Raw genomic sequence first — 15,650 nt, forward strand, 5'->3', positions numbered from 1 at the left:
AACAGTATTTTAATGTGTTATTACATTTTATCATTGTATTTCAAAAATAAAAAACTTTTTACTAAGTTGGTTTAATTCAGGTTGTGTTCATCCTCTTATTAATATTGTTAGTGACCTTTAGTGCTTTATAGACACTATACAATGTACATAACAGAAGCTGTTCCCAGGAGATTGGAAAAAGTGTTCCTTTATTTCACAGAATCTAAGTTGCTCTGAGAGTGTACTTTCATGATCTTATTAGTCCCTGTCAGTGGAAAGTAATAACACTATCACCTTACACTGTTGATACAATTGATGGTGACATCAATTATAAGATATCATCAAGTATCAAAAGCACCCCAGTTTCAGAGAAGCTATGTATACGTGTGTACCCTGGAATTGTTGAAGCAGGATTTTTAAGCCACTAACTGAAATTTTAAGATGGTTATGATAATCTTGATTATTCTAATTTTCTGTCATCAGGACAGTATGGTATATTAAGAATTTTCCAGTAGAATATTTTCAGTTTGCAGGGCTTTTTTTTCCTTTATATACCCCTTGGTGTTCCATTCTCAGATTCGTGTGATAGAATTTACAGCTATCCAAGAGATCATTAGCTTTTTGTTATCTGCCTTTAAAGGCTATTCTAACTATCCATACTCTTAAGTGTCTTGTTTTAGAAACTCAGCAAAGAAGTCAGAAAATTATTTTTTCTTTTTCTTTATAGTAGTATTAAGACTGGAGTTGTTTTTGTTTATTCATGATGTCCATTAAGAAATTATTTATGATAAAAGAAGAATGAGATATATCTACATTTAGCTTAATTAAACATAAGAATGTTTGTCTTTCCCATAGCGTACACCACTACCAGTTCCTCTACACATTTCACAAATATAGATCTAAATTTGGTATTTTTTCATTCACAGTGTTTTAGTGCAATCAAGAATGATAGACCTCTTAAAAGTGGAACTAGGAACAAGGAATAAGTAGGGATTATAATCACTTTTTCTTGCTTTTGGTGTGGGTACTAGGAATTGAACTGGGGGAGGTAGTGTTCTACCATTGAGCTATACCTCCATCACTTTTTTTTTGAGACAAGGTCTTTTTAATTTGCCAAAGCTGGCCATGAACTTGGAATCCTTCTGCTTCAGCCTCCTGAGTTGCTGAGATTATAGGCATATACCACCATACCCAGCTGTAACCATTATTTCTTAATTTTACGTCCTCTATATGTTTTTTTAAAATTTCTGCATGCATTTGTTTTATAAAGCATATTTTTAAAAATATGATCCCAAATTACTTCAAAATACAATATTTGTCATTTAAAATTATTCATATTCCATTCCTAATTTTTTTCAGTTCTCATCTCCAACAAAATTATTCCTTGTCTCCTTTTTGTCTTGATTTCTCTTTGTTCTCAGGAACTTGTTTAGATTTTTCCCTTTAAGGCTAAGTTCAAATTTCATCTCTTCAAACTTTTCTAGATCCCTCCATAGCAAGCACCTTTTGCCCTACTGCTTTCTTATGATAAATAAATACTATGATACAACTTATCGGTAGCTGCGTTTTTAGAGTTGTGTCAGGTTTTTTCTGTTGAATTTTTGGTACTGAATTATTTAGGTTTATTTCTTGTAGTGCATAGTATTGACATGCATTGAATATTTAAATACATGCATAATTTCATTTACTTCTTTCTCAGAGATGCTATGTAGTAATTTTATTAGAATTCCTAATAAGTTATTCTACATGTAAGTTTTCATTCTTAACATTTTACCCACTATTTTCTGAAATGTAAGAATTATTAATTTGCTGGTTACTATCCCATAGTACAAAATACAAGAATTATACATAGATATTTAATTTTTTTCATATAAATTTTTATCATAGCACAACCTTATATTTAAGGAAGAGTATTTTATAAATAATGCTTCTTCTTCCACCTTATAGGTTACTTCCCCAGAATGTTGGCCTTCTCTATGTTGGAGGTTATGAGAGACCCTTTGCACAAATCAAGGTATGATTATTCATTTTTAGTGTACTATTCCTAGACATTCACTTGTCCAGAAACCACCCAAACCTTGCTAATAACCATCACCATATCAAAAATATCTCAAACATCAAGTAGTAATTTCATTGACTCTGGAATATTTCTACAGAAGTCATTTGGCTTTTGGGGGGAATTATTTTAATATTTTTGCCAATGTTAGAGTTGATTTTGACCAGAACAGTTCAGGATTAATTTTGAAGAGTACATTGAAATTTATACCGAATCATCTTTCAGAAATCCTTTTTGACCTTAAATTTTTTAAGCAGTATTATTGATGATAAAGATAATACAGATAATAACTGTGTGCAATTTGATACATTTTGACATGCTTACTCTAGTGAAAATCATCACCACAATCAAGATAATTAACATACTTCACCCCAGTTTACTGGTGTCCCTTGAAATTTCCCTTTCTTGTCCTTCCTTTTTCCCTTCTAGTCCTTAGGCAGACACTAACATGATTTATGACATTGATGAATCTTCATCTTTTCATACTTAATATAAATGGAATCATATGGTAATTTTCTTTGACTCAGTAGTTATTTTGAGATTCATTTACATTCTTGCACTTATCACTTATTCTTTTTCTTTTATCTTTTTTTTTGGCTGAATAGTATACCATTATATGGCTGGAATATAATTTGTTTTTCCTTTCACCTTTTGATGGATATCTGGTTTGTTTCCAATTTGGGGTTATTGCAGGTAAACATTTATGTACAATTCTTTGTATAGACATATGCCTTCTTTCTCCTGGGTAACAGATTATCCTATATTTCTCTTGGATAAACACACAGGTCTGTTCCATTGACCTATGTGCCTATTCCTCTATTGTATCACACTATATTGATCGCTGTAGCTTTTTAATAGGTAATGAAATCAAGTAGTTTAAATCCTCCTAGTTTTTTCCTTTTATAAGTTGTTTTTGGTAATTTAGGTTCCTTTCATGTTTATTTGAATTTTTAGAATCATATCAATTTCTTTAAAAGTGGCTACTGGGATTTGATTAGTATTGTGTTGAATTCGTAGGTCAGTTTGAGGAAAACTGACATCTTAACAATATTGAATCTTCCAATTCATGAAAACTACATCTCTCCCCATTTATTTAGGTCTTAATATTTCTTAGCAATATTTTGTTGTTTTCAGTATATTGATCTTGCACATTTAAAAAATAAATATATATTTTATATTTTTGATGCTATTGTATTTTTTTTCTTTTAGTTTGAGATTCATAGCTAGTATGCAAAAAGCTGATATGTTAAATGTATTGATTTTAAATTCTGAAATCCCATTACACTCATTTATTAGTGCTGTTGGCTTTTTTGTAGATTTCATAAAATTTTCTATATAATGATTATGTGAGCTGTTGAAAAAAAGAGAGTCCTTTCTGATCTGGATGCCTTTTTCTTTGTTTTAAATATGCCAGCTAAAACCTACAATATGAGGTTGAATAGAAATGATGAGGACAGACATTCTTGCTTAGTTACTAATTTTAGATTGAAAACATTCAATCTTTCATCAAAATTGTTTAATAGTAACATTAGTTAAAGATCGATTGATTAATTCTAAGCTTTCTTGTAAGAAATGTAAAAATGATAATATTCAAGACAGTTAATAGAAAGGAAAGTTTGAGATCATCATTTTTCTTTGTTTTTATAATTATCTGTAAATGTTTTCTGTGGGGCCTATTGCCGGGTTTTGGTTCTCCACTAAAAGGCTCAGGGGTCACTCCAGGAAAACTGGGCTGACTGGGCTGCACAAAATAACCGCACAAGAGGCACAAATACCTTTTTCTTTGGGGTCGCTGTGATGGCTCCTCTGATCTTAAGGGTCTGCAGAAAGAGAGCGAGAGCATGCGCTGACCTCTTTTATTGAGGAGAAGCTTTTCAAATGAGGCAAGGGGTTAGGTTTCAGGGGGCTGAGTCTATCTTCATGATGTCAGCAGGTTGACTGACACCTGGGTAGGCCACACCCAAGGGCACAGTAAGGGAAGGGGACACACACAAGGCACTTCCATGGAAGATTCTATCCTAAACAGGGCAAGTAGTTATATTACAAAGGAACATGTATTAGCTCCACTCATGGGGCTGTAGCAAGACACACCCATGCAAGAGACACCAACCCTCCAACCCAAGAAGGGTGGGGAAAGCGCTGCCACATTTCTATGACTAAGCGCCTCAGCACCCAGCTGGGGAGTGTGCAAGGTTGGTCTCCCACAGCCTATTTAGTTTGTTTTGTGGGTTTTATCATCATTTAGTTTTTAAAATGTTCTTTACATTTGTTTCTTTGCCACATGAGCTACTTTTATCCATTTATTTCAGGGTTGTTTAAACTCCTTTCAACCTGTGCATTTCTAACATGTTTTTTGCTTTGAAAAACTCAGATTTTTGAGTAGACTGAGCCTTAATAGGACTTGAGATATTTTAATACTAAGGGAGTTTGATCACATTATCAACATTATTAAACGAGAAATTTTATCTTAGTTACCACAGCGTCAGTTCCCCCTTTAAATACCTCCATTAATTTAAGCTAAATCAGAACACTTTTAAAAATCTGTCTTTAGGATCTTAAGTCATTGACCCTCTTAAACTTTTCCAAACTTTTTTAAACCTTTAAATTTCCCTTAAGTAATGACAGACATTCTGGTACATGTTTTTTCCTTCAATTTTTTAATATCTCTGAAACACAGGTGGTATTGCAAGAGTCTTTTCATAAACTCCCTCACTATCCCATTGACTGAATTCAGTAGTAGAGCCAGAAATCCTAAGAGGTTTCAGCAAGAACCATTTCTGATAGTCCAGTTTTTTTTTTCTGTCCAGTGGTTTGGAAAATCCTATTCCTCCTTATTAGAACTGAAATAACTAAAAACCAGGAGACTTATCTGATATATCTAGGGAAGGATAAAATTGTTTTGTATATGGGTGTGAGTTGCATTGTGTCCCAAAATGCATAATCTCAGTATATATGTGAGGGTAATTTCTGTGTCACTCATTTGATTCATTAACATAATATTTTCTTTATCTGGGTCTTTGCTAACAAGCTTAGTGACAGAGGTCAATTCTTTGTCAACCCTTTCTGCCTGAATGATCAACTTTGTTGAAAAGAAAAGTCCATTATTTTAAGTTGTCTTTTTCCTTTGATGTTTTTATGAGAAGGGTTTTACTGTGAAAAGATTTCTGATCCTTATTAATTGTTGATGTGCTTTCATAATTCCTATGGCTCTACCTAATTAGATCCTTGCCTAATTAGAATACTTACAAGTTTATTGGAAAATAGTAAAATACATCATAGTTTAAATGCTTGGAGTTTAGGCTAGAAATTTAAGGTTCATTTTCTATCTTCCTTGTACCTAATTTCTGTTGGGCATGAAATACCAGTATTAGTTATATTCCTTTTATTCCCATTGAACTTTTATTCCCATTACATTGAAATGTAATGATAATGTGTTATATTTCAAGGTATCAGGAATAACCTTTAAAAATGTAGATAGCTTTACTTTTCTTAAGAGAATATTAGTTTGATTTTTTTAAAATAATAAATCAGGATAAAATTGTTCATTTGATTATTGAGGAAAATGAATTCTCATTTATTAAAATCACAGGACTTATTTCTCAGAGTGGTGGCATGGTGTTAGATACTGTTTGCTAAAGAGATATTCTAAAAGGAGCTCCATTTTGTAAAGGTCAGAAAAAGAAAAAAATACATAAAAAGGATAATAGATACTTGGACAAACGTTGAATGAGTTCAGAAATTTGGTACAGCTTGCCCATAGATATCTGTACTGCTAGCAATAACACAGGTTGTTACAACCATTCTTCTATCTGAACAAACATTTTTCATTGTTTACTCATCTTTTAGTTTTAGTTTTCTTTCCAAGCTCTAAATAAAAACATAAATATGTATAAACTTCAGCATAGTCTTAGAACTGGTGTATCTTCCTGCTAATTACAGGTCTTGTTGTTAGGGAAAGTTATTCCAAGTTTTATCTCTTAACATTTTCAGTAACTCATGGGAAAGTTCCTCTTATACAAAACTTTCACCCAAAGCAGTGACTATTATCACATCATTGACCCGTTTTAAAATCTCTAAAAGCAATGAATCTCTTCCTAGAAAAATGTACACACTTCTGCTTTTAATTTCAGTGTATTTGAAGGCCCCCAAATCTTAACAGATAAATGTTTCCCTATTAACCACAAAAATATTGAATATGTGAACATTTAAGTTTTCCGGGGAATTTTTGTTTGAACACTTTGATTTTAAACGTGTGGTTTAAAAATATATATAATTAAATGAAACTGATTATTTTATAATGAATTACACTATACAATAAGGAAGGAAGTGCCTCATGTGTCCTTAGTTATTGTTTGGTACTATAAAGGAAGCAGATTTCACTCTGATCTATGACTAATTATGACTATAATTATGACTAATTATTTTAACTGTATCAAGATTAACTTAAGTTTCTAAATATAGTGAGCTGTCTACAACTTAGGGTTACTATATTATTAAGAGATCAGTGTATATGTGTATATGTAGACTTTGGAATTAAAAAGGGAAGTTTTATTTAAAAATATTTTGGTTAATTCCTATTTATAAGCTTTCAAGCTATTGAAATTTTAGTTATAGATGGACACAATACATTTATGTATGTATGTATGTATGTATGTATGTATGTATGTATGTAGTGCTGAGGATTGAACCCAATGCTTCACATGTGCTAGTCAAGTGCTCTGCCATTGAGCCACAACCCCATCCCCTCAAAAGTCCTTTATATGGAATTTAGGGTTGGGTATTTCTGTACATCTTTGCATAATACCTTTATCTTTCTGTGTTTTATGAATGTATTCTGTTATTCATACCTTATTTTTGTAGATATATTCAAGTTTCAGTAATAATTTACATTTATATTGTTTTCTCAAACATTTCATATTCAGTTAAAAATCTTTGCTAATTCTCATAGCGTTCTAGTCCAGGAGGCTCCACTTAGCAGTCAAAATTCGTAAAACCTAATCCTGTCAGCATCAGTTTTAATCAACCAAAGAGTTGTTGTTGAAAGACTACTCAAGACTACAGAGCTGTCCCTTCCTGCAGGGGTTGATATTAGTTGCCTCTTCCAGTTCTGACAGCCCAAGAAGTAAGTGCAAGAGGCTGTGAGGCTGAGTTAAACCCAAGTTTCAATGTTGACACTGCAGAAAGGCTAAGAAAATGTCTTTCATATTTTAAATATGAATTCCATACAGTAACTACATGTGAAAAGTGAGGCTATAACTATTATTCAGAATTATTTTTTTCTGAGACAGTTATTTTACAGTCAGTGTAGTCAGGTTATTCCTGCTTCTGTTCATGCTGAGTGACTAGGTGCTATTAGTCACAGTCACATATTCCAAGCTTTCTGAATTTGAATTTAAAAATCTCTTTACTGCTAAGGGAATATAAGGTTGGTTTGTGTGTATTCATGTGCATATGTAGCAGATGCAAAGAAATATTTATCTCTTGTTTATTTTTGAAGTCATTATTTGAAAATTGCATCAAACCATCCTCTCAGAGAATATTTTTCCTGTAAGATACTTGGGGGCTTAGGTTATTGTTACTTTAAAAATATTTTTTGAGGTGATTAATAAATAAATTTTAATTTTCAGGTTAAATTAAAGATAAAGTAGTTTATTTTTTATGTTTCTCTTATGAAAAGAATAAGCTGGGCACCATGGCACATGCCTGTAATCCCGATGGCTCAGGTGGCTGAAGCCAGGGGATCTCGAGTTCAAAGCCAGCCTCAGCAAGAGTGAGGCACTGAGCAACTCAGTGAGACCTTGTCTCTAATATAATACAAAAATAGGGCTGGGGATGTGGCTCAGTGGTTGAGTGCCCTTGAGTTCAATCCCTGGTACTCCCCCCCCCAAAATAATAATAATAATAATAATAATAATAATAATAATAATAATAATCTATTCTAGGAAATGATTTGGTTTGTTTTTTGACTGACAGTTGTTTAGAAAATATTTGGCTTATTAGATCAACCCACCTTTGCTTTAAAGAAACTATGTAACACCAAACATTAAATCTCTAAAATCTTTCCAGAAGTATTCAGATAAAGATGCAGCTCCTAGAACTGAACATTCTAGCTTAATGACTTCTAAACTTTTGACTATAACTTGAAGGAAGGTAAGAAGTATAAATCAGGATCCAGTACACATACACATACATACCCTAATTTATACACATACAGTGTAAACTGAAGTTTCCAAATGGGTGCAAAATCATATTGTATTTTTTTTTCCTATGCTTCATTGTGTGTGTGTATGTTTATTGCTGGTGATAAAACCCAGTGCCTTGCCAGGTGCAGTGGCGTACACTTGTAATCCCAGCAGCTTGGGAGACTGAGACAGGAAGATTCAAAGACAGCCTCAGCAAAAGTGAGGTGCTAAGCAACTCAGTGAGACTGTCTCTAAATAAAATACAAAATAGGGGATGTGGCTTAGTGGTCAATTGCCCCTGAGTTTAATTCCCAGTACCCTCCATCCCTCCAAAACAACAACAACAACAACAACAAATAATCCAGGGCCTCACACATGCTAGGTAAGTGCTCCACTACTGAGCTATATCCCCCGTCCACTGTGTTTGATTTTAAATGCTGGTCTTAACCAATAAAATTAATTTCTCTAGTAAAAGTGGGTCATGACTCTGAAGTTTGGCAAACATGACCCTGAAGTTTGGCAAATTTCAGGGTAGGATTTGTATAGCAAATACTCCATATGTTTCTGGCTGGAGAATGTCATGTTGATGTGAGACAGATCATAGTAAGAGAGCTACCTGCCTTTGAATTGATGGTAGCCCTTAGAGTGTCTTTGCAGATGAAGATAAAGATGAGAAGTCATAGTTTCTGGGAGGAAAGAGGAGGAAATTATACAAAGAGATAAATGAGAAATGAATTAAGATGTCTCATGGTGCCAAGTAAGCTATTTTCTGTTTCAAAAATCCTAATCCTCAAGAACAGAGCAAGACATCTACACCTATTTTGTCTTCCAAATGATTTTGTGTTATTTGAAGATAGAGAAATAAAAGTAAAATCTCCCTTACATGAAAAAAAAAATAGAAATTGAATTGAGTTAGATCTCTGTGTTATATTCACTGATCAATGGATAAATTTTCTGTAGTACTATTAATAATGAGGCAAATTTTCATTTGTCACATATTGTATTAAAAGAGGTTATCTCTTTGTATGAGAACAGATTCAAAACAAAAACAAAAGTTCTCATGGAACCTGAAAGTCTTTCTACTTCCAGGAAATAGCTATTAAATTGTTGACAGTTTCTTGTCCTTCACAAATGCTGACAGAGTGCTTTAGGGTCACTGCTGGGCTTGCGATGAGCCCAGCGATAAATGAGTTGTAAGTTTTGGGATGTTAAAAATTATGCATTATTTATTTACAGGCCATATGGTAATTGCAGACCAAACTCTTAAAAAGTACACCCCAATGCTAGTTTCCTGCCTACATAGTAGCATTATTGCCTAGAGTGAGAACTATAATCCAAATGTGTTAATCTCAGTATTCTTAAGTCTTTAGATAACGCATCAACAAGAATAATAAGCCCCATTAGGGCTGAACTATCTTGTTCACCTCTGTATCCTTAGCTTTTAGACCAGTTCCTGGCACATAAAAGCATTAAATAAATACTTGTTAACATTATTATTGAAGAATGCTTAGAAAGCCATTTTTTTTACCATTAAAAATTCACCATAAAATTTATCAAGCTATTGAAAAGCTCTGGTTCTAATTACATACAAATTCATTGTCTTAAAACTTTATTTTCCAATCTATATTACATCTCAAGTTGGATTAGCTTTGTAGCAATATAATTAATTTTATTTTCTAATTTAAGATTGTGGTTGTAAATTAATATTAGTAGCTTTATTTGAAATGTAGATTTTTATGAATACATTATTCTTAGAACATTTTAAAAATAGCCCTTAAATTGTTTTCCTATTAAGTTAGCATTTTTTCTTAGTGACAAATTCCATTATTTTTCTCTCTTGAGCTGTATACTTTCTAGAAAAGTATTGAAATTTATTTTGGCTTGTTCTACTCCCTTTTTAAACATTATACTAGCATATCAAGGTGAGTTCTTATTATACATGCTGTAGGCCAAAAAATGAGTTTAAAATTCCTTTTTGTGAATTTGAAAAGTTCTCAAAAGGAAAATAGTGATATCATGCAATACTTTGTCTACTTAGTGATTTACAATACACTGGACCTCCCATATGGTAAAAGGAAATAAAGTAGTACTTCTTATTCCTTTTGGCTTTTTCTTAACAATATTTTACCTCTACAAAAGAAGCTCTCTGATTTGAATTTCAGAGGCACTGATAGTCATGAAAATAAAAAGGATTAAATCTAAAATGGCTATTGTGGAAGTCATATGTCGGACAAATAGTAGCACAGTTTCTGATTAGATTTAGATAGGACACACCTCCCCAACCCCATGCTCAGGATCAAACTCAGGGCTTCAAGCATGGTAGGCAAGTGGTCTACCACTGAGATGCTTCCCTAGCCCCCAGTTTCTGATTGGACTTGTATTAGACATCTAGAAGTTATGTATGTTACTTTTGTTCTCACAGAGAGAAGAAAAATCATTTTTCCATTAAATAAAAGAATATTTACTCCTCTTCTTGCCTCATAGTCTCAGCCTACAAAACAGCTCCCCCACTCCTACCCAAATGCAGAGACAACAGGAAGGACCCATTTTAAATGGTCCATGGCCATGATTTAGGCAATTAGGAAAGCTCCAAACTGCTGCTGCTTCTCTTTGACTCTTCTGACAACACTGCATTTCAAATAGCCCCTAGAGAGTAAAGCAAGGCTCCTTCCTGATTATTCCCCTGCCCCTGCCAAAACAACATTAACAAAAAAAGTCTAGGCAATACAAATCATAAATATTGCCAAATATGGCAATAGGTAATATTAAAATTGATACTTGAGCATCTTGAAAAGTTTGAGAATTCTGTAATAAGTGATTCCCTATTGTCAATAAATGTGTTATGAGTGGAAGGGATCTGAATTTTCTTAAATAGAGTCAAGTAAATATAATATTCTCTTAAAATAGTTGTTTCTAAACTGTATGTTAAATATTTGTCCATGTCATAATATTTCATTGTCTATAGAATTAATTACCTATAAGTAAAAATGATAAGTTTTTAGTTTACAAACTGAAAGTCACAAAAAATGCTAAATTTAGTATACTATAAGATTTGAAGAAAATATTATAAATTTAACATTGGAAATATATCAATATTGGAGTACCATTTGGATATTTATAGTTATATGTTGAAGTGTACTCTATTGGAGTACCATTTGGATATTTATAGTTATATGTTGAAATGTACTAAATACTAAACAGATATTTAAATTATATAGAGTCACTAGGTCAGAACATTTTGATACCCAGAAAATAGATTTGTAAGTAATTATTCATCTGCTAAGAAACATAATATGTTGTTTCTGACTAAAATACTTTTAGATAGCTTTACTTAGTTAATAATAGTGAAAAATTATAAGTTATTTCAGCTTTTGCCAGGATTTAAGTCTGAGAACTATGAAAGTATTTAAATGAACACACATATTCTGTATCTATCATCCTTTTGAAAAATTAATCCATCCATAATTTTATGTGGCTGGACATAAAATGACATTTTAGTTCATCCCACTAACCAGAATTTCTTCTCAATAGATGGTATTTTAGACTTTCTAAGGTTTTTAGAAGTCTTAGAAAGGTTTTTTCTAAGGTGTTTAGACTTCCTAAAGTTTTCTAGTAGAAAGTCTGGAATAAATTTGGGCAGGGTCAGATCAGAGGAGTCAGAGACATTGAAAATTTAGTAGTATATAGCTGCTTCTAAGCTTACAGTTCTGGTTAACCCATCATAAATTGAAAATATCACAAGTCGAAAATGCATTTAACACACCTAACCTGCCAAACATCATAACTTTGCCTCACTCACCTGAAATGTACTCAAAACACTTACATTAGCCTGCAGTTAGAGAAATCACCTAACACAAAGCCTATTTTATAAGCAAGTGTTGGAGTATCTCATGTATACACACAGATGGGCTATTTTGTAGACATGATGGGATGTGAAAACACAAAACATAATAGCCAAAAAATGCTGGCAACACCGTACATAGTAGAGTATCCATTGTTTACCCTCATTATTTGCTTGGCTGACTAGGATCTGTCCAGCATCACAAGAGACTGTTGTACAGCAGCATATCATTAGCCTCACAAAACATCAAAATTTGAAATTTGAAATATGATTTCTGCTGATTGCATAGTGCTTTTGGATCATTCATAAAGTGATACATATTTAAATTGAACTATCATAAGTCAGGGACTGTGAAAGAATATTTAAATTTAATATATCACTAATATACAATATTTTTTTTCATTTTAACATGAAATGTTATGATTAGGTTGATATCTTTTTTGGAATCTTATTCTTTTTTTTCCCTCTGTTAATATTTGCTAACTTTGTAACAGAAAAAGAAAACAGGATAATTTAAGCACTTCTTGGTATTTATCCTGAAGAATTAAAGTCAACTTACTAAAAGTGATATATGCATACCCATGTTTATAGCAAAACTATTCACAAACTGTGGAATCAGTCTAGGCATCCATCAAAGGGATGACTAGTTAAGGAAAGTGTGGCACATATACACAATGGAATTTTATTCAGTCATAAATGAAAATGAAATCATGGCATTTGCAAGAAAATAGGTAGAACTAGAGACCATCATGTTAAATGAAATAAGTCAAACTCAGAAAGCCAAGGGTCAGATGTTTTCTCTCATATGCAGAAGCTAGAGAGAAAAAAGGAAAAGAAAGGGAGTGGGTCTCCTAAAAATCAAAGGGAAATCAGTAAAGAAAAGAGACCAAGGGGTGGAGGACAGGGGAGGAATGAGGGAAGTGCTGGCAAGTAATATTGTTCAAATTATATTGTGTGCATATAAAAATATGTAATAGCAAATCCCATCAATATACAAGTATAATGCACCAATTAATTTTAAAAAGGTGGGGGGGAAAAACCCAATGGAACAAAGCTGGTTATGGTGGTGAATGCCTGTAATATTAGGGACTTGTGAGCTTGGAGGCCACCCTTGGTCACTTCCAGAGACCTTCAACAACTTAATGACCCTGTTTCAAAATAAAAATTAAAAAGGACTGATGATGTAGCTTAGTAGTAAATCACCCCTGGTTTCAACTCCTAGTACTAAAAAAAAAAAAAAAAAAAAAAAATCTAATGGAGCCAGGCATGGTGGCACAAGCCTATAATCCCAGCAGTTTAGAAGGCTGAGGCAGGAGTTCAAAGTCAGCATCAGCAACTTAGCGAGGCACTAAGAAACTCAGTGAGATCTTGTCCTTAAATAAAATACAAAAAAAGGTTGGGGATGTAGCTCAGTGGTTAAGTGCCTCTGAGTTCAATTCCCCAGCACCAAAAACAAAACAAAACAAAAACAACCCACCACCACCACAACAAAAATCAAAGAAATGAGCAATTGCATTTTGAACTTTTAAAGTTAGTACTGTTATCAAACAGAAAAATACTGTAGCCAAGATTTGTTAAGCATTATGTGCCAGGCACTATTCTAATTAATTCTCAACCTGTAGGCATAGGTACTATTAATATTCCAGTTTTATATATCAGGAAGAAGATTTAGTAACGTGGATCATGGTTTAGGTTTGAGATGTCCCTCAGAATCTCATATGTGAGGCAATTCAAGAAATTTCAGAGATGAAATGATTGGGTAAATCTACTCAGTTTATTTATCCACTGATATGGATTAACTGGGTGGTAACTGTAGGCAGGTAGCATGTGGAGGAGGTAGGTCACTGAGGGTGTGCCTTTGGGGTTTATATATTGTCCATGGTGAGTGGGACACACTCTCAGCTTCCTGATGGCCATGTCGTAAGATGTTTTCCTCCACCATGCTCTTTTGCCATGATCTGCCTCACTATGGACCTACAGCAATGGAATTGGCCATCTATGAACTGAAATTATGAACCCAAATCAAACTTTCCTTCTCTATGTGGTTATTGCCAGGTCCTTTGGTCACAGCAGTGAAAAAGCTGACTAAAACACATGGTACGGTAACAAAACTAATATATAAGACAGTTGAATTACTTCTACCTCTTAGTGTAATTTCAGTCTATACTATTTTGAAATATTTAGTTATTGTTCATGTTGATTTATACCTCATGAAGCCCATTATTATAGTCCTTGAAGCCTTCTGAGTTTTGCTTGTGCCACAAACCAAAATTATCCTTATAATTACTATGTACTAATTAAGACATTTACTGGACCAAAGGAATGTGGTGTTATTACAAAGGTCAAACTAGAGAATCATTGTTTTGTATACATAAAAAGAAGTGGGATAATGATTTTAGCTCTGCTACTTATTTTGCCATTTTTGCATGTTTACACTTATTATTTGTTAATAGGAAGAGGTAAAAGTTCTTATACTGGGAATACTTGTGAATCTCTGAGGAATTAAAAGGCATCTAATTATACAGTCTTCTATTACAATTATATTTTCCATTCTGTACTTGCATCATGTCATTTTGATGTTTACCATGTCATATGTTTCTTCTACATGTCATATTTTAGAAGAACCAATCCTACTTATTTTTCTTATTTTCTTATTCTTATGAAATACTTTTTATTTTTATCTGTATTACTTTTTAATATCCAAAAGATTTGGATTAAAGTATTATATAGTTACTAACAGTGTCTAGAAATCTATTTTATTTCTTTGAGAACCACCTGGTAGGAAATCAACTATGTATACAAATTGCCTGTGCATTTGAGTGTTCTGATTAGTTCAGAAAGAAAAAATTAATATCTCATTTGCAAGATTTTTTTTCAAGCAGGGGTGGCAGTTATGCTAGAAACAGTGAAAACAGTTTCCCATTTCCTAGCTTGAAGTTGAGTATGCCTTGTGAGCATAGCTGGAATTAAAACATTTTAATGTTTTTCCATATAAGTGTATCTTGGAGGCATTTTGATGACTTAAGGCTGATTTTAGCTGCAAAAAAAAAATTATAGCAGAATTGCAGGGAGATGGAACAGATGTTTTTTAAGCTTCAGAATGAGTAGGTTGGTTGCATAGCACAAGGGTAATTGGATGATGTAAAAGACAGTAACTATGAGAATAATCTTGGAGATGTTCCCAGGGTAGTTATGGTATAGAAAACAGATGAATGAAATAAAGTAATATGCACATGATATAGGTCATTAAATGTCACCAAATGGACATGTCTATAGTGGAGTGGAGCCACATGAGGAAAAGATGGACATTGTATTGGTGAGAGGAGGTTACTACACATGCTACTATATCCAGCTTCCTAGGCCCTTTCAGGAGTCATTTTTATCCATAATAAGTAAAATCTTAAGTTCAGTGTTGACTTTCAAATACCTTTACTGACTTGAATGATTTAATGAATCAATAAAAGCATGAAAAACTACAGTTTGGGAGAAAAAAATAAAGACAAATCTGGTTTTTTTTTGAATTTCAGTTATTTTTGCTAAGTCCCAAATGACCCTTACTAGAGCCATTTTAAGACCAGTTTTCTCCTTAACG

At 33.0% G+C, this 15,650-nt stretch overlaps 1 protein-coding gene across 1 annotated transcript in view; it reads left to right on the forward strand.

The window, feature by feature from the left end:
• Rngtt (RNA guanylyltransferase and 5'-phosphatase) overlaps positions 1–15,650 on the forward strand; it is a 239,393-nt gene that overhangs the window by 185,758 nt on the left and 37,985 nt on the right. The window contains exon 14 of the mRNA XM_027928259.2: positions 1,927–1,993. Coding sequence (XP_027784060.1) covers positions 1,927–1,993 — 67 coding nt within the window. The remainder of the gene's footprint in view (positions 1–1,926; positions 1,994–15,650) is intronic.

Source organism: Marmota flaviventris, chromosome 6 (assembly GCF_047511675.1).
Source record: "Marmota flaviventris isolate mMarFla1 chromosome 6, mMarFla1.hap1, whole genome shotgun sequence".
Classification (NCBI taxonomy): domain Eukaryota; kingdom Metazoa; phylum Chordata; class Mammalia; order Rodentia; family Sciuridae; genus Marmota; species Marmota flaviventris.